General features: G+C 40.9%; 1 protein-coding gene across 4 annotated transcripts in view; it reads left to right on the forward strand.

Moving 5' to 3' along the window:
* Positions 1-11,298, forward strand: part of ST3GAL1 (ST3 beta-galactoside alpha-2,3-sialyltransferase 1) — a 108,009-nt gene extending 96,711 nt beyond the window's left edge. For all 4 annotated transcript variants that reach the window (XM_069957069.1, XM_069957072.1, XM_069957070.1 and 1 more), the window contains exons 7-9: positions 2,082-2,127; positions 7,160-7,279; positions 8,600-11,298. In XM_069957069.1, the coding sequence (XP_069813170.1) occupies positions 2,082-2,127; positions 7,160-7,279; positions 8,600-8,773 (340 nt within the window). In that variant the 3' untranslated portion in view covers positions 8,774-11,298. The remainder of the gene's footprint in view (positions 1-2,081; positions 2,128-7,159; positions 7,280-8,599) is intronic.
* Positions 11,299-19,027: the final 7,729 nt, after the last annotated feature.

Below are 19,027 nucleotides of genomic sequence, written 5' to 3' on the forward strand. Positions count from 1 at the left end.
TTGGGAGTAGGTTTTGCTTCTCAGTTCCATTGAAGTGAATGGAGCTAATTGCAAACTGCACCTGAACTGGAGACAACAGTCGTGTTGTCTCTGAAAGAAAGTGGCCATGTTTTTGTAGCACTGGATAACCCCTCTAAGACTGGTTTATGAGTATGCAAGTCTTGATAAATGTGCCCCTGTGTTTAGACGTTGCAAGCATTGAGCAATCCTGTAGCCTGTATAACCAAATTCACCGTTCAATTAATCCTTTTCGGGGGTGGTAAATGGAGGTGAATATCCAGATTTAGGAATACATAGGAAAACATGGTCACAAATTTGAAATTTTGAAATCGTTAAATTTCTTTATTTCTGTTGTAGAATTGGTTAGAGTTATCTTTTCAATCCAGAATCTCCCCGTTCTTCCCCGCCGTTGCCCTGGCATGCATCATTCATTTTCCGTATAATTAAGAGAGGGGATTAGGATCCATTACAGTGGCTTAATAAGAAGTCACTTTGTCTGCTCAGATGAGACAATGGCCCCTATTCGCTCGGGTTTATTGGCTTGAAGTGGCCGCCTTGAGACCTGAAGCTCGGGGATTCTTGGATGATTGAGTTTCAGGTCCCGGTCACACAGCTGCCGCCTCCTCCACTGACTGCCCCTTATCGGCTGTCACAAGGCTCCGCTGCTTTCTGCAACAATAAGCCGATTTTTTTTTATTTATTTTCTTGAGTCCCCTTGTGACTCCATACATCTGCCGGGTGGAGGAGAAGGGGGTCCTCAGACAGGAAACCATTGTGCCCTGAAGACTCCTCATATGAATGTTCTATTCATGCCCTGGATTGTGAACTTCTCGTGGTGGGGTCGATTTCATATGGAATTCCCATCGGCAGCTTCTTGTGACCTTAGAAAGCCTTTGTCTTATGGGAGTCGGGAGTTGGAAATCTTGAGGACAAATTATGTTACCCTCAAACATACAGATTGGGACATACGTAGAGTTGACATAGGTGACGGAGAGGACAAGTCTTGGTGATTGGAAGATACCGTGACTTTCTGACATGACGGACCAGCTCAAGGTCCTATCTTCAGAACCCAGACCTTCCTGTGAACTAATGGAACATAAGGGACACTTATCTTCTACCTATGTATGACACTTATGGTGAGACCACTCTGTGGCAAGTCCCAATTGTTCCTCCCTTGATTTTCTTATTGTACTTGGGTGTAGACCCTGTGAGTAATTGTGTAACTAACAACTATCAAGAATGGACCTAACACAAGGCCACAGTCCAGGATACTAAGGCAAACAGATCACTGATCTCAGGGAGACCAGCTAAAGATAACACTGTCGGCTGCTGGTGAAAGCACTCAATGCAGTGATATTCTAGGTGCATTGCTCCCTGGGATATATGGATATTCAAAAAGGTCCGCAGAGCCTCAGTTAGGAGTCTCAAAACACAGGACTGGCCAGCTATGCCTCCAGGGAAGGACATTTATGGAGACCACCAAAACCACCATATTAAGTGGCTCCTTCAGTCAATATCAAACTCAGTTACGAGTCTGATGATAGGACCAGGGGAATACCAAGGCCAGGTATCCATCCACAGACAGCTGTTTCAGGGTGTTGCCCCTCATCAGTGTGAAGGCTAGGTGGGAGCAATGCATAGTAGACCAGTGCAGCAAACAGATCACTGATCTCAGGGAAACCAGCCAAAGAAGACCCTGTCGGCTGCTGGATACAGTGATATCCTAGTTTGCCAGCTTCGATAGTTTTGCCATAGGTCGGACAACACTTCTCTAGCGATTGTCGGTCACCTGCTCACTGCAATAGCTGTTCCTGGTCACAGGTCCTTCCTGCAGTTCCTCCTATCTCCAGCAGAGAGCAGTCTTCCTATGTAGTTTTAGAACAGCAGCTCTCAGCATTGTTCTGTATGAATGTGCGTTGTCACTCCGGCCAACCTCTATAGGAATAAGGCAGATAGGCTCTCCTTAGGCGATAACCACTGTTATAGTGACGTGGACATAGCAGCTGGATAGTATTTTCAGGTGTACTGTATGGTTGCTGCTACTTTCTGGTAGTAATATTTCTCTTCTTATCCTTTTCCAGCACATATGCTCCAGTACCGCGCAAGATCAAAGTCACCAAAGACAAGGTGAGCAGTATAGAGTATTCTATCTACAACTGGTCCTGAAGGATCACTGATCCCTATAGATACATCATTTATGGATCTCTAATAAATGTTATCTATTTGTTACATACAGCAATCTCAATTGGGCAGATTTACTAATATTGCATAATATTTAGCAAGGTTTTCTGGTAAAAAAAACATACAATGAGTTGTCCCCCTGACTGGTCATCAATACCTGATCGGCGAGGACCGACACCTGCCACCCCCCACTTATCACCTGCACAGTTAAAATGGACAGCTGAGCTGCAGTAACGAGGTCCGACCACTACACAGTGACTGGAGCCAGCTGCTGCTTCTATCCTAAACACTGAACAGCTGATCGGTCGGGGTGCCAGTGTCACCACCCCAATGATCACTGACTGACTGACTTTTCCTGTGAATAGCTCATCAGAAAAATCCCTTCCAAAGGGTATTCCACTCAAACATAATTTTTGATATGTTGCTGCCCCTGGTGAGACTAACAATTTCTTCCATACTTATTATCTATTCAGTCTCCTTCCCCCAGTTATGAGCTGCTGCTTTCTGCTGAAGACACAAAAATCTGTGTGGGAGCTTTTCCCTCTGTATTTCCCGTCCCCTTCTGAGACAGCTGATGTAAACAAGTCCCTGGCAGGCTGTATCTGCAAAGTTGTAGTTTCTTTGTAAAGCTGGGAGGGTTAATCTGAGGTTGCTAATGAATGCATTGTGATTGATCCTCCCAGCATTACAAAGAAGTTACAATGTTGCAGATAAAGCTTGCCAGTGACTTGTTTACATTAGCCAATATATACAATAGTAGTGAAGGAAAAAAGTGATTTGCTCACCATGTAGCCGCCAACTTCGGGTTATGAAACCCACTGTGCTCCAATTGTAAGGAGCAATATACTCACAGAGTCGATATGACTTAAATCTTTTTTATTTTATTTTCTTCTTTTAAAGTGAATGCAGCATAAAGTTAACATGCTCACAGCTGATGTTTCTCTCAGACTCGGACGCCCAAGTACGTCCTCCTCGCGGACGTTTCGGAGGATACAGACTCCTCCTTCCTCATGCGCGAGGACGTAAGGGAGAGGGCGGGATTATAATGAACCAACATTTAACCCTATAGGTATCGCCAATAAGTAGTATAACATGCAATATAACACAATGCTACAAATTCATTATAATACGCATGATAGTTGGGTGGGACTAAAGGTAATAACTATGCGTGCTCAATATTTACAAAAATGCACTAAAGCTACACACTTCATTGAGTCCGTTAGGGCTCAATGTTTCTAATTTGGAAATCCAATATGTCTCACGACGGAGTAACCGCTTGCGGTTCTCCTCTCTGTCTGCACACAGCTCAACCTGCTCCACAATTTGCCATCGTAAATCACAGATATTGTGTCGGTTTTCGGAAAAGTGTCTCGCAACGGTTGTCTCCCCAAACGGTCTCTGCTTTTCATTTTTTCTATTATCATGTTTAATGTCAAACTTACGTATAGCCGTTTTATGTTCGTTAAGGCGAATTTTTATCGGGCGGCTCGTCTGTCCGACATACCCTAGTCCACAGGGACATTTAAGAAGATACAACACATTTTTATCATTACAAGTAAAAAAGCCCTTCACTGGGTATTTAATACCTTTTCTAGGATGGCTAATGTACTCCCCTTTTATGATGGCACTACAGTGTTGGCAGGATAGGCAGCTGAATGTGCCTTTACGTCTGCTAGCTAGAAATGTCTGTTTAGAAATTTTCTTTTTAGCTATATCGCCTCTAATTAATTTGTTACACAGTGATGAAAAAACATATCGTAAACTACCTGGAGATCCTACAATGCGGTTTAAAGTAGAGGTAGATTCCTTCATCAATGAAGGAGTGGTAGGTGGCGTCATTCAGCAAAAAACAGCCGATGCTCTATACATAGAGACCCCTCGTGTCCCTATTCTGTATCTCCTACCCAAGATACACAAGGACTGTAGCAGCCCACCCGGGCGGCCTATTGTTTCAGGCTCCGGGTCGCTGCTACAGTCCTTGTCAGTATATGTTGATTCCTTTTTACAGGAAATTGTGAAGAAATTGGACAGGTTTCTTGTGGATACATGCCATTTCCTCAATGCGATGGAACAAATAAATAGTAAAGATGTCACTTACCTCTGTACACTTGATGTGCAGAGTTTATATACCAACATTCCGCAAGATGAGGGCATGGCATGTATCAGAGAACAACTCAACAAAGATATCAAGTTGAGTAATAATATGATAAATTTCCTTATGGGATTGCTAGAACTCGTCCTGAGTAAGAATTACTTTAGATTTGATGACGACTTTTTTCTGCAGACCCATGGCGTTTCCATAGGATCATCGGTAGCCCCAAGTTTAGCCAACATCTTTATGCATGCCTTTGAGGAGACGTTTGTCGTCCCGATCATGCCCACGTCGTCCACGTGGTTGAGATACGTGGATGACGTGTGCCTGCTCTGGACGTCAGACGAATCTTCCTTATTGGCATTCGTAGAGACTTTAAATAAATGTCACGAGTCCATAAAATTTACATTGGAATACAGCTCCGTTAAAATCCATTTTTTGGACGTAGAGATCATAAAACAGGAAACGGGGTTTGAGACAACGATGTTTTCCAAACCAACCGATCGTAATAATATGTTACATCGCGAAAGCCAACATGCCCCCCATGTCTTCAAAAGCTTACCCAAATCACAGTTCATTAGAGCAAGACGTATAGCTAGTACTGAGAACGAGTATAAGAAAAATGCTGAGAAGATTAAGGTGAAATTTGAAGAGAGGGGTTATAATAAAAATGAGGTTGAAAGAACAGAAAAAGAAGTAAGAAAGTTACAGAGAGATGATTTAAGGAAAAAACATACTAGAACAGATAAAAAAGAAAAATTGGTATTTTGTACTACTTATGACCGACATGCTGACATCATCAGAAAATGTGTTCTGAAACATTGGGATCTGCTAAAAAGTGATCCGAAGTATAATAACATCTTTAAAGAGAACCCGATTTTCTGCTATAGAAAAAATAAGTCACTGTGTAACAAATTAATTAGAGGCGATATAGCTAAAAAGAAAATTTCTAAACAGACATTTCTAGCTAGCAGACGTAAAGGCACATTCAGCTGCCTATCCTGCCAACACTGTAGTGCCATCATAAAAGGGGAGTATATTAGCCATCCTAGAAAAGGTATTAAATACCCAGTGAAGGGCTTTTTTACTTGTAATGATAAAAATGTGTTGTATCTTCTTAAATGTCCCTGTGGACTAGGGTATGTCGGACAGACGAGCCGCCCGATAAAAATTCGCCTTAACGAACATAAAACGGCTATACGTAAGTTTGACATTAAACATGATAATAGAAAAAATGAAGAGCAGAGACCGTTTGGGGAGACAACCGTTGCGAGACACTTTTCCGAAAACCGACACAATATCTGTGATTTACGATGGCAAATTGTGGAGCAGGTTGAGCTGTGTGCAGACAGAGAGGAGAACCGCAAGCGGTTACTCCGTCATGAGACATATTGGATTTCCAAATTAGAAACATTGAGCCCTAACGGACTCAATGAAGTGTGTAGCTTTAGTGCATTTTTGTAAATATTGAGCACGCATAGTTATTACCTTTAGTCCCACCCAACTATCATGCGTATTATAATGAATTTGTAGCATTGTGTTATATTGCATGTTATACTACTTATTGGCGATACCTATAGGGTTAAATGTTGGTTCATTATAATCCCGCCCTCTCCCTTACGTCCTCGCGCATGAGGAAGGAGGAGTCTGTATCCTCCGAAACGTCCGCGAGGAGGACGTACTTGGGCGTCCGAGTCTGAGAGAAACATCAGCTGTGAGCATGTTAACTTTATGCTGCATTCACTTTAAAAGAAGAAAATAAAATAAAAAAGATTTAAGTCATATCGACTCTGTGAGTATATTGCTCCTTACAATTGGAGCACAGTGGGTTTCATAACCCGAAGTTGGCGGCTACATGGTGAGCAAATCACTTTTTTCCTTCACTACTATTGTATATATTGGATGTTTTGTCCGGACTGGTGGAGTTCGGAAGTGTGGAGGGTGCTCATGAGCATTATAGTGCGTGTTACTTTTTGCTAAATAATAAATTGTTTACATTAGCCGTCTCAAAAGAGAGGGGGGAGGAGGGAGAAACAGAAAAAAAAGCTCACACTCAGATTTTTTTTTGTCTTCAGCCTAAAGCAGGAGCTGAGAACTGGGGGAAGGAGACTGAATTGATAATACAAAGTATGGAAGGAATTGTTAGGCAGCAACATATCAAAAGTTATGTCTGAGCAGAATACCCCTTTAAATCTGGAACATCCTTAGTCTAGTTTACCCTGTGGCTCAGGCTGATGATAAATCTGGTGCATCTGGTCCAAGTTTACGCCACAAAAAAATAAGGATCCTAGTTTTGTGCACTAACACATCCTGATGATCCATTGCCCAGCGTGGTACAAAAGTATCTAAACAATGTAACAAACACAAGTCCCCTATCGTTTTTTTTTTCTGTCCAGTGCAATTGCGATACTAAGTTCTCCTATATGCAGCGTTATATCCGTCGCCTTATATATAGTTCGGATCTGACTAGTCAGCGGTGCTAACAAGTCCCAGTGATGTGTGATGGGCTCCTATCATATGACTAATAGCTGATGACTTGTTCTGTTATTAGAGGTGGCCTCCCTCCCAACATGTTTCGCCTTAGGCTAGGGCTACATCTGTTGGAGAGATACTATAAATGACTGGGAAATCGCTGATCTCTCCAGATATAGAGGTGGAGGGTATTACTGCTCAAGTACATGGTGTACCTCTATCTTGTTGTTGCTGCACCTTCTCTCTTATTACTGTAATGCTCATATTCTATTCATGAACCATGTGTACAGTCCTGGCGGTTCCTCCTGGGCTTGTGCTAAAGCGCATGGAATTCTGGGACTTTTTATTGTTGCTACTGTTATTTATATTGTTATTATAATGAATAATATTTTTATTGTGTTTGTTCTGTAACAGATTCTTGTCTACCACCCAGACTTCATGAAATACATATATGACCGGTGGTTATTCCACCATGGGCGCTACCCGTCTACTGGGATGCTGAGTGTTATATTTGCTCTTCACATCTGTGATCAGGTAGGAATCATATACCCTGCACATAAGGTGTAACTTAAAGGGATAGTCTCACTATATAATATATGGTATGTGATTACATTGTGATAAGGGGGGGTTGGGGCGGAAGCCCCTCCAAATCTGGGGTAAAGGGGTGAGGGTGCTGGTGTAGTGCAGGGTTCCCTGTTACTGTGGTTGTCATGGTGGTCACCCAGTGCAGAGAACTAGAGCACAACTCTTCAATTGAATGCGGCCAGGCTATGTTCTTTGTGTAGTGACAGTGTCGGGGTCCTGCAACTCAGCTCCCATTGAAATGAATAGGAGTTGCACTGCAGTAACTTGATGCTCCAGGCCTGTTGATGGTTGAACAGGATAGGCCCTTAGTGTAAACGCCTTGAGAAACCCCTTTAAGTGCCTACAGTGACCTGTCTAAAAACTTGAACCACTTTTAAGGGCTTTAGTCAACCATAATGAAACCTAAAAAATTCACTTAAAGCGACTCTGTACCCACAATCTGCCTACCCCAAACCGCTTGTACCTTCAGATAGCTGCTTTAATCCAAGATCTGTCCTGGGGTCCGTTCGGCAGGTGCTGCAGTTATTGTCCTAAAAAACAACTTTTTAAACTTGAAGCCCTGTGTCAAACGGCCGTGGCCTACAATATCTGTCCCCTAACTTTGCACCAGCCCTCCTCCCCGCTCTTCTCATCATTAGGAATGCTCCAGGCAGGTATTCTCCTATTCATCACCTGTGTTAGCACGGCACATGGGCTGGATCATTAGGCACATGTGTAGTTTTTACTGCAGAGGAATAAGAAAAATCCTGCCAGTGGCATTCCTAATGTTGGAGAGGATGGGGAGGAGGGACGGAGGGGTGGTGCACGGTTAGGACACAGATACTCTAGGCCACAGCAGTTTGGCACTGGGCTGCAAGTTTAAAAGTTGTTTTTTAGGACAATAACTGCATCACCTGCCGAACGGACCCCAGGACAGATCTTGGATTAAAAGCAGCTATCCGAAGGTACAAGTGGTTTGGGGGGGTCAGATTGTGGGTACAGAGTCACTTTAAAGTTACGGTAATTTTTAAGAACTTTTTAAAAGTTCTGATCAGTTGGAGTCCTCGTGCTTCGACCCCCACTGATCTCTAGATACAACCAGGAGAAGAGCAGGGCAGCTTCCTGGCTTCCTGGCTTGGTCGCAGTGGTGGATCAAATGCCAGGCTGGGGAGTGGAACACTTCCATGCAGTTCTCCTGGCTAGATCTACCGGTTGATGGGGGTCTTGCAGCCAACTAATCAAAAATGTACTTGTTTTGTAATTTTTGCTTTGAATCATCTCTTCTTGCAGGTGGACTTGTACGGTTTTGGGGCTGACAGCAAAGGAAATTGGCATCATTACTGGGAGAACAACCCATCCGCTGGAGCCTTTAGGCAAACTGGTGTCCATGACGGAGACTTTGAAGCAGAAATCATAGGAAACCTTACTTCTATCAACAAAATCAAAGTTTTCCGAGGCAGATGACCCACCTGAAGGCAGTATACGGTGGATTGTCCTATCCCCTATCTATGGTCTTCTGGAAGACAGTGGTAACGTGGTTTTTGTGCAATCAGTTCTGAAGTATTTACTATGAGAAATAACTATGGGCCGATGGAGATGGGGCAAACTCTCTGGTTAAGTCTGGGAGCTTCTTCTAGAAGAGTTTCGTATGGCTTTACAATAAAGACCACGAAATGGAACTCAAGTCCTACTGTGTGATCGTCTGAAAATCCAAGGAGATCACCTAATAGACATTCTCTGGAAACCCTCCGGTATCTTTGTTCCTCTAGTTCATGTTGTAGATTGATAGAACCTTTATCAGATTATAAAGGATTCAAAATATTTTTGATAACATCAGGGGATCAAGAGGACCATCCGGGATCAAGAGGACCATCCGGGATCTTGAGGACCATCCGGGATCAAGAGGACCATCTGGGTGCAATCTCTGTTGTACGTCCAAGACGAGGTTGATCTCGACCTTCTAATCCTTGGCGTCTTAGATTCCTAAAATTTGACTTTTGTACTCTGTGAGTTGAGGTCACAACTTCACCTCCATGTCGAAAAATTTGTACCTTTTTGTACATTATTTTATACAATTGATGTCTGGTAATCTCTTTCATATCGAAGCTGGCAAAAAAACAAAACATCTTCATCATGATTAAGCTTTTTCGGCAACAATTTCTCTTTTTTTTTTTTCTTTTTATATCTCGAAGGAAATGCACCAAATTAAAAAAACAAAAAAAACACTACAAAGAGACACAATGTTACTTTGGCTTTAAAACTTTTTTTGTGTGTTATTACCTCAGCACAAGTGTTATTTATTTGTAACGGATACCACTGGGGTATTTATGTATGTTTGTTTGTTTTTTCCAGAAAATGATGGACAGGGTGGGGGCTTATAATTTATTTTAAGGTCTTGACGTGAATATAGGCCAAGTATTAGCATAGGTTGTAAGCTATCCTCCTGTCCCCATGTAGGACACCTCTTTCTCTTTCTTTAAGTTATTGTTCTATGGCTTAGGTTATCCTTAGAATAAAAGTTTTTTAGGCAATTTGGCCAATGCACCAATGAGATGTTTGATCCCTATGATCCACAATAAATTCCCCCATATTCATTAGAAAAAAGTTTTCTGGACCTGCCGATTTTTGGCAGGTTGGCTCTGTGGGCCCATCAGCAACATCTCAGGCTGCCCTTTAGTGTCCCTTTTAAACACAATGTTGATGCGTAGGTCAATGTAAGGCTTCAAACATGACATGAGTGCAACCTATCCTGTATGATGGCCTCCAGACTGTCCCCCGAGGATGCTGAGAGAGAGAAGCGTTGGGCAGGTTAGAATTCAATTGCTCAATCCTTAAGTTCTCTGAGCAATAAGCAGCCATCAGAGGAGTCTCACCACCCAACAGGTTACCCTACCTATCTCCATTCAAAACACATAAATGCTCAGCCAAGCCAAATATTCACGTGTGAAGGGGCTGTTGGCCAAATGGACAGCTTTGTCAACCAATGGCAACAGGCAACAATGGCATGGAATCTGTATTTTACCCATTTTAAAATGTGGGAGGAAACCCAGAAGAACAAAAGTTTGCCAATAGGTTAATTGACTTTCAATAAAATTGCTTGCAATAGGGAAATTAGACTGTAAGCCCCATTGAGGAAAGGGACACATACATGGTGACAATCTGTGGAATAGGGTAGTGCTATATAAGCAACAAGGGGGGAAAAAAAGAACTGGCTATTATTTTATTTTTATTTTTATCCTGTGCATCCCTGTTTACATAGGGATTAGCTATCGCCATAGTGTTGGGAGAAAAAGAGCCTGGTTACCAAATATTAATTAGTAATTGGTAAAAAAAAAAAAAAAAAAAATTAAAACATACAAATCTAAATTGTAAAAGTATTGGCCCCCGTTTTATCCCTGTATTACATAAATTTGCCAATTACCATGTGGTTCCAGAACAAACCTCCAAATCACCAGTAGACATGTAGTCCATGAGCCAGGTGTCTTATTCTGGTGTTCTTATGCCTTGTGCAGTATTTTATGTTACAGTAAGGGCTAATTTGTATGTTTAGCTTTTTGTATCTACAGGATATAATCATATAACCCCAAATCAGAAGACTTCTCTCGCTAGTCTCCCACTATGTTTTTGGGCCATTTTAAAGGGAACTTTTTGAGAACATTTTTTTTTTTTATTAGACCCAGAGAGTGAAGCTTTTAATTTCCAAGATTATTTTAGAATATAGATAAATATAGAAAAAATAAGTAGCAAAAAATTATGTTCAAAATAAATAATCGATTTAATTTTTTTTTATTTTTAATGACGAGTTCACGTTAAAGTTTTTTTAATGGTTATGATTTTTTTCCCTATGGAATACAATGGGAAAACTGTTCTTTGCATCCTTAAAATTCAGTGCCAAATTATGTGCCAAAATATGTTGGCATTCTGGCACATATTTTGTGTCTCCCTTTTTTGGGCTATAGCTTTCCTGGTGGTCCAAAAAAAAAAAACAACCTGAAAATACTGCCAAAAAATTCTTTTCAGACCTTTTTTTTTTTTTTTTTTTTGCTTGGGGCACAGACTTTTTTTTATAGTTCAAAAAGCCTCGAAAAGAGTGTGAAAATAGTACTAAACAAATCCCTTAAAGTTATAATGAGATCAAACAGACCACTTAATGGCCACCACCATTTTATTAATATTAATTTTAGTATTATTATCTTTTGAGCCAAACAAGTGTTGCACGTACACACCAATTCTCACCAATATCCATCATTTTAAATGGAGCTTAAAATAAAAAGTATTACTTAAAAAAATTCAAATTTCTAAATTTTTGAACAATATAGTATTACCATTTACTTTGTGTAAACATGTAATTTTTTTGTTTTTATGTAAAACCTGTGCAAATGTTGATGTCAGAAATACTATGCAGTGTATACCTTTATTGTATTGTTAAAAACAAATTTATATACATTTTCAAAATAATTTAATGTTTTTATACCCTTTGCTGGAAAACAAATGGACTCTAATGAGAGTTATTGTATAGATGACTATTATCCTTTTTTTTTTTTTTTTCCACTACAAGCTTCATCTTTAAAAAATGTGATTCTTTTTTTGTTGTTGTAATTTTTTTCATTTTCCATAAAATCTTTTAAAGCCGATCTATGCACCTTCCATCACTGCAGAGACTAAATGATCCCTTCTCGATCTTGGATTACATCATCTACCTCTGTTATGGGTTTTCTTTTTGAATTTTTGAATTTTTTTTGTCGTGTAAACCACTCTATTTAGACTGTAACTGTATTGACTTTGTGTAGAAGCTCAGCAACTGTGCCAAATATGTTTATAATTATTTTTATATAGTCAAATATTTGCTGCTAGATTGACCACTGGAAGCTAGAAACATGCAGTAGATTTAAATGGGTTATCCAGCGCTACAAAAACATGGCCACTTTCCCCCTACAGTTGTCTCCAGATTGGGTGGGGTTTTGAAACTCAGTTCCATTGAAGTAAATGGAGCTTAATTGCAAACTGCACCTGAACTAGAGACAAGAGTAGGGGGAAAAGTGGCCATGTTTTTGTAGCGCAGGATAACCCCTTTAAAGCAGAGAGGAAGGACTTAAAGGGATCCCCCCCCCATCTCTAACATTAATGGCATATCCTGCTTGCAAGGCTATGGGATATGCAGAGCAGACTGTTTTATGCAGTTTCGAGTGGATATGGCATACATTTTGTAGGCGGAAATACCCCTTTAAGCCCCTTGTCTGAAGACAATAATATGGCTACAAAATAGTTTGTATTGTGGCCAAAAACACTTGGATCCTCCATTAGTCTATTGCATTGTATTTCTAAGAAAATAGAGATGAGCGCGACATTTGGCTTTGAATACCGGTGACTGAAGAAGTTGGATGCAGCCCTCGGGAGTCCTGGAGAACATGGATACAGACAGCCTATGGCAGTCATGGATACAGCCTATGACCTATGGTGGTATCCATGTTCTCCAGGATTTGTAGACCATGTAGACCTGAGTCTGCTGGAGTCGTGTTCATCCCTAATAGAGAACTTTTCTGAGTTTCAGGCGCCATGTAGGATCTAGGTGATGATGCTATAATACAGACCCATATATGCGACCATATTATGACCTTCCAATATGGAGAGAATTAAAATTGCTGCAAGTATCTTCAAGGTTCTCCTGTAGGACCTGCAGGTGTTACTGGTCTTACACCCCTGACGCAACAAGGGGTCTTTATGGCACCAAATGTTTTGAACCTTGATGTTTGTGGTATTAGGGGGAGACAAAGATGTATGTGCGTGATGACGATAGTGGGGTAAAAACATGGAGGCCACGTCAACGTGGTGTCAACAAGTGTTAGTAGATGCTTCTGTAACCTTCTCTGGACCATCTACCTAGGTTAGCTTGGTCATGATTAGAGATGAGTGAACCGGGTTCGGGTTCGAGTCGATCCAAACCCGAACGTTCGGCATTTGATTAGCGGGGGCTGCTGAACTTGGATAAAGCTCTAAGGTTGTCTGGAAAACATGGATACAGCCAATGACTATATCCATGATTTCCACATAGCCTTAGGGCTTTATCCAAGATCAGCAGCCACCGCTAATCAAATGCCGAAAGTCGGGTTCGGATCGACTCGAGCATGCTCCAGGTTCGCTCATCTCTAGTCATGGTGTTACAGATGGAGCCACCACTATTATTTTTAAAGATTTGTTAGGGACTGAAATTTTGCAAGTCTTGGCAAGTCCCCTCACCTTTTATAGATGGTATTGAGAGTTCTTAAAGGGATTATCTCAAGTTCAGCGTCCGATAGAGTGTGTAGTAGAGTGGTGGTTGCCAATGTCCAATGTCTTTCCATTCACTTGGGGGACAAAGGATCTTTGTTCTTTTGATTATTGGGGATCCCAATGGTTGAATCACTACCAATTAGATTGGTATCCTCTATCATGTGGATGAAGGATCATTTAAAGGGCAACTCCAGCAGAAAAAAAAAATCTTTTACATCCACTGGTGTTAGAAAGTGCCAGAGATTCGTGATTTACTTCTATTAAAAAATCTCAAGTCTCCAGTACTTATCAGCTGCTTTATGTCATAGACAAAGACATAGATATGCAGGACAAACAGCAGCTGATAATTACTGGAAGACTGGAGATTTTTTATTAGAAGTAAATTACAAATCTGTATAACTTTCTGATACAAGTTGTTTTAAAAGAAAAAAAAATTTGCTGGAGTACCCCTTTAATCTTGGGATGAATTTGTGTGGAACAGTCCGTGCAGCTTCATCATATAGGAAGTTCTGGCTAAGATAGCGACTGCATTGAGAGCACAGAAACACAAATATTTTCCAGGGGGGTCACCATGAGATCACATGGACCATTTAAAGGAAAGGATTCCAGGATTTGTTTTATTTTATTTTATTTTTTTTAGATAAAAAGGAAAACCTAAATTAGGTAATACTAACTGAATTATATTTATGAATTAATAAAAAAAAAATCACAGGAGTGCTTCTTAGCTTTCTGAATTGTGTATTACATAGCTTCTGGTTGTGTATTATAGTCTGACATCCAGAGGGTACAGTTTTTTTTAAAAAAGTAAAGAAGAATTTCCAATTGTCTCGAAAAACAATAAATCTTATTTGAAAATGATCTGGAATTATGGGAAAATATTAGACTACAGCAGGGGTAGGGAACCTTGGCTCTCCAGCTGTTGCAAAACTACAACTCCCATCATGCTTGTGGAGCGTTAGCTTTGGCTGTCCAGGCATGATGGGAATTGTAGTTTAGCGACAAGCTTCCCTCCCCCGGACTATAGGGTGCCAAAGATCTGCAGACACTGGTATTGAATGAGTAGAGAAGTAACTTCCTGCGTCATTGTGATCACCGGCTTCTTGTATCATTGATGATTTTTTTCATACTTTCTCCATGGTTTACATGTAATGTTGATTTTCAAAAAAATTTTTAAAAAAAAGAATAAAAATTGAAAATTCTGTGTAGAAAACCAAAGTCTCTCGTGCAATGTTGCTTTTTATTGTTTTGTATTCTAAATTACTATACACATTTATTTTACTTGAAATAAAATCGGAAATGAATTTAAAGCAAGCGGTTGTTGTTTTTTTTTTTTTTGTTTGTTTTTTTGTGGAGTTAGTGAACGCTCAATGATGTCACAAAATGTTAATTTTGACACATAAATTTTAAAATTTCCACACTTTTTTTTTTTTTATACGGGTACAGCCTGAATGTTTGGTACATCGACGGAATATGTTTTGGAAATAAAAAATTTAGACATATTTATACAAGAGGTGATTAGAGTCGGCTCATAATTCCCACTTTTAGTAAAAAAAAAATTTTTAAAAGTAGACTATTAGACTAGTCAGGGCCCTATTACATGGGAAGATTATTGTGAGAAAAATCGTTGTTTCATTCGAATTTAAACAATAATCGTTCTGTGTAATTGCAGGCAACAATCGAAAAATCGTTTGTATGTTGTTGATCTAGATCTGACCCTAAAATCATCGTTAATCGGTCCCCATTCGTTCACTAATCGCTCAGTGTAATTGCACGTCGTTCCTTCATTTGCTGGGATCAGATGGGGTAAATGATGGTAGTAACTATCGACTATCGTTCTGTGTAATATGGCGAACGATTAACGATCAGATTAACGATAAACAATCTTGTCGGGGTTGTCGTTAATTATTAAAAAATCGGGATGAGAGAATTTACAGTATAAAGTAAGCGAATCGCTTTGTTAGCTCGGCAATCTGCTGATCAGCCGGCTGCTTTTGAAGTCTGTGCCGCTCCACCCTGGGTGGCTGGAAAAGCTGGATCCAGTCCTGGGAAACTTCTGCCAGGACTGGATCCAGCTTTTCCAGGCACCTGAGGTGGAGCAGCACAGACTTCAAAGGCTGATAAGCAGATTGTCGAGCTAATAGATATTAGCTGCAGTGTGACCTCACTGTGTAGTATCGTAGTCTATGATTGGATAGCGGAGTCCATCTATGTCTATAAGTGGTTCAGTGATGTCACAGCGTATATAACCGGATGGTGATGTCACCGTGTATATAACAGGACGGTGATGTCATTGTGTATATAATGGGATGATGTCACCCGTGTATATAACAGGACGGTGATGTCTCTGTGTATATAACAGGACGGTGATGTCACTGTGTATATAACAGGACGGTGATGTCTCTGTGTATATAACAGGACGGTGATGTCACTGTGTATATAACCGGATGGTGATGTCACTGTGTATATAATGGGATGATGTCACTGTGTATATAATGGGATGATGTCACCCGTGTATATAACAGGACGGTGATGTCACCCGTGTATATAACTGGATAGTGATGTCACCGTGTATATAACAGGATGGTGATGTCACCGTGTATATAACCGGATGGTGATGTCACTGTGTATATAACCGGATGGTGATGTCACTGTGTATATAACAGGATGGTGATGTCACCGTGTATATAACAGGATGGTGATGTCACCGTGTATATAACAGGATGGTGATGTCACCGTGTATATAACAGGATGGTGATGTCACCGTGTATATAACAGGATGGTGATGTCACCGTGTATATAACCGGATGGTGATGTCATTGTGTATATAATGGGATGATGTCACCATGTATATAACCGGACGGTGATGTCACGGTGTATATAACCAGACGGTGATGTCACTGTGTATATAACTGGATGGTGATGTCACTGTGTATATAATGGGATGATGTCACAGTGTATATAACCTGATGGTGATGTCACCCGTGTATATAACTGGATGGTGATGTCACCGTGTATATAACAGGATGGTGATGTCACCGTGTATATAATGGGATCATGTCACCATGTATTTAACCGGATGGTGATGTCACGGTGTATATAACCGGATGGTGATGTCACGATGTATATAACCGGGCGGTGATGTCACTGTGTATATAACTGGATGGTGATGTCACCCATGTATATAACCGGATAGTGATGTCACCCATGTATATAATGGGATGATGATGTCACTGTGTATATAATAGGATGGTGATGTCACCCGTGTATATAATGGGATGATGATGTCACTGTGTATATAATAGGATGGTGATGTCACTGGACGCTGCCGTCATTTTGTCAGGTATCGGTGTTCTTTCTCCGGTTTCCCAGGATCCTCCTCTTCTCCATTTGTCACACAACCAATCCATCAGTTTTATTCCTGCAGATAATGTTATTTTATGGACGGGATTCCGACATTTTTATTGCTGGAACAGATGGTAATAATGAAAGATACAAGTGGAGCGGCTCCTGGATATGACGGCCGGAGATTGATTCTAATGACTTTACTCATCATAAAAATTAACGGCCACGGATGAGATTCATCTTCAGCTTCTGTCTTAGGAGGAAAAAAATATCATGAAAAGGAAAAAACACATAAAAAAACATGTCACGCCTCGTCCTGGATGTGACCCCCGACACCTCGGGAACTTACATCTCCAGGTTTTTTTTATGTCTTTCACTTAGTTTTCAGTTCACTGTACAGAAATTATCAAAAAACTGACGGGAAACCATCAGCAAGCGGCTAATGAGGGGTTGTTACTCTTGTTAGAAGTCTCAGGACTATGGTTTCCTGCTCACCGGACCACACAGCCAAACTAGTTCTAGTCACTCATGAATATTCCATGCAGGTAGTCAGGTATAAGATCCATAAACAGCAGTCAGTCTGCTTGTTGATGGTTTCCAAATAGTAAGATGAAAGTTCCTTCCAGAAACATAGAATGATTCCTATGGGAAGTCCAATGGCCGCTCTAACACATTATATAGCAACAGATGAGATAGAAAAATATCTATTTGTCTGTCAGGTAACTGGATAGAAAACAATCGCTATTCCTGCCATAAAACACATTAGGACAAGACCAAAGCTCAATCATAGAAATCGATAGGACGATGGATGCGACCGTTACATCTACAGACTCAGTGTGAGAAAGATGAATGTGATGCCGGCAGAAGCATTGGTCTGGTGATAGGGACGGCTCTGCCTCTCCCTGCTGTGTGATTACTGTACAGCGCTGAGCATGCCCACTACACTCCCCCAGAGACAACAGAGATTAGATTAGTTCTGTCTGTTATGTCCGAAAATCTGAAGGAAAACTCTGCTGCTCCTGTAATCATGTGAAAAGGATGGAGTAAAGATAGATAGATAGATAGATAGATAGATAGATAGATAGATAGGAGATAGATAGATAGATAGATAGATAGATAGATAGATAGATAGATAGGAGATAGATAGATAGATAGATAGATAGATAGATAGATAGATAGATAGATAGGAGATAGATAGATAGATAGAAGATAGATAGATAGATAGATAGATAGATAGATAGATAAATAGGAGATAGATAGATAGATAGATAGATAGATAGATAGATAGATAGATAGGAGATAGATAGATAGATAGATAGATAGATAGATGATAGATAGATAGATAGATAGATAGATAGGAGATAGATAGATAGATAGATAGATAACAAGCGCACACACCTACCATGCGGCGGCAGCACTGACAGAGAGAGAGCCATTGGCTCCCTCTCTGTCAGTCACCCCTCACTGGCAGCCACAGCGGTTGCAAGAGGCCGCACTCTGCCCCTGGTGTCAGCACTCAAGTGACGTTACTGCGCTGGCACCAGGACAAGGGGAGAGCGGTCTCTTGTGACTGCTACAGTGCGGCCACAAGAGGGAAGAGAAGAGGAGACACCAGACCCAGGTTAGTATAAGTGTTTGTTTTTTTATGTCATATGGGAGGGGGACAGCACACAGGGGGCTATATGCTACTGGGGAGAGCACACAGGGGGGCTATATACTACTGGGGGGGAGCGCACAGGGGGGCTGTATACTACTGGGAGAGCGCACAGGGGGGCTATATACTACTGGGGGAGAGCGCACAGGCGGGCTATATACTACAAGGGGAGAGCGCACAGGGGGGCTATATACTACAGGGGGAGAGCACACAGGGGCATCAATTCTGAATGTAAATAGCTCAACAACCTTTATGAAAAGTAACAAAACACGTTTCCTACTGATGTTCAGCTCGGACCTTCACCTGACAATAGACCCCGGTAAGTGGAGCTTCACTAAAAAATGCTTTATACAAATACTGTATGTAGAGTCTGTCAGCCATTGCACTATGCTCTATACAAATACTGTATGTAGAGTCTGTCAGCCATTGCACTATGCTCTATACAAATACTG

The sequence above is a fragment of the Dendropsophus ebraccatus genome, chromosome 2 (genome assembly GCF_027789765.1).
Source record: "Dendropsophus ebraccatus isolate aDenEbr1 chromosome 2, aDenEbr1.pat, whole genome shotgun sequence".
NCBI lineage: Eukaryota > Metazoa > Chordata > Amphibia > Anura > Hylidae > Dendropsophus > Dendropsophus ebraccatus.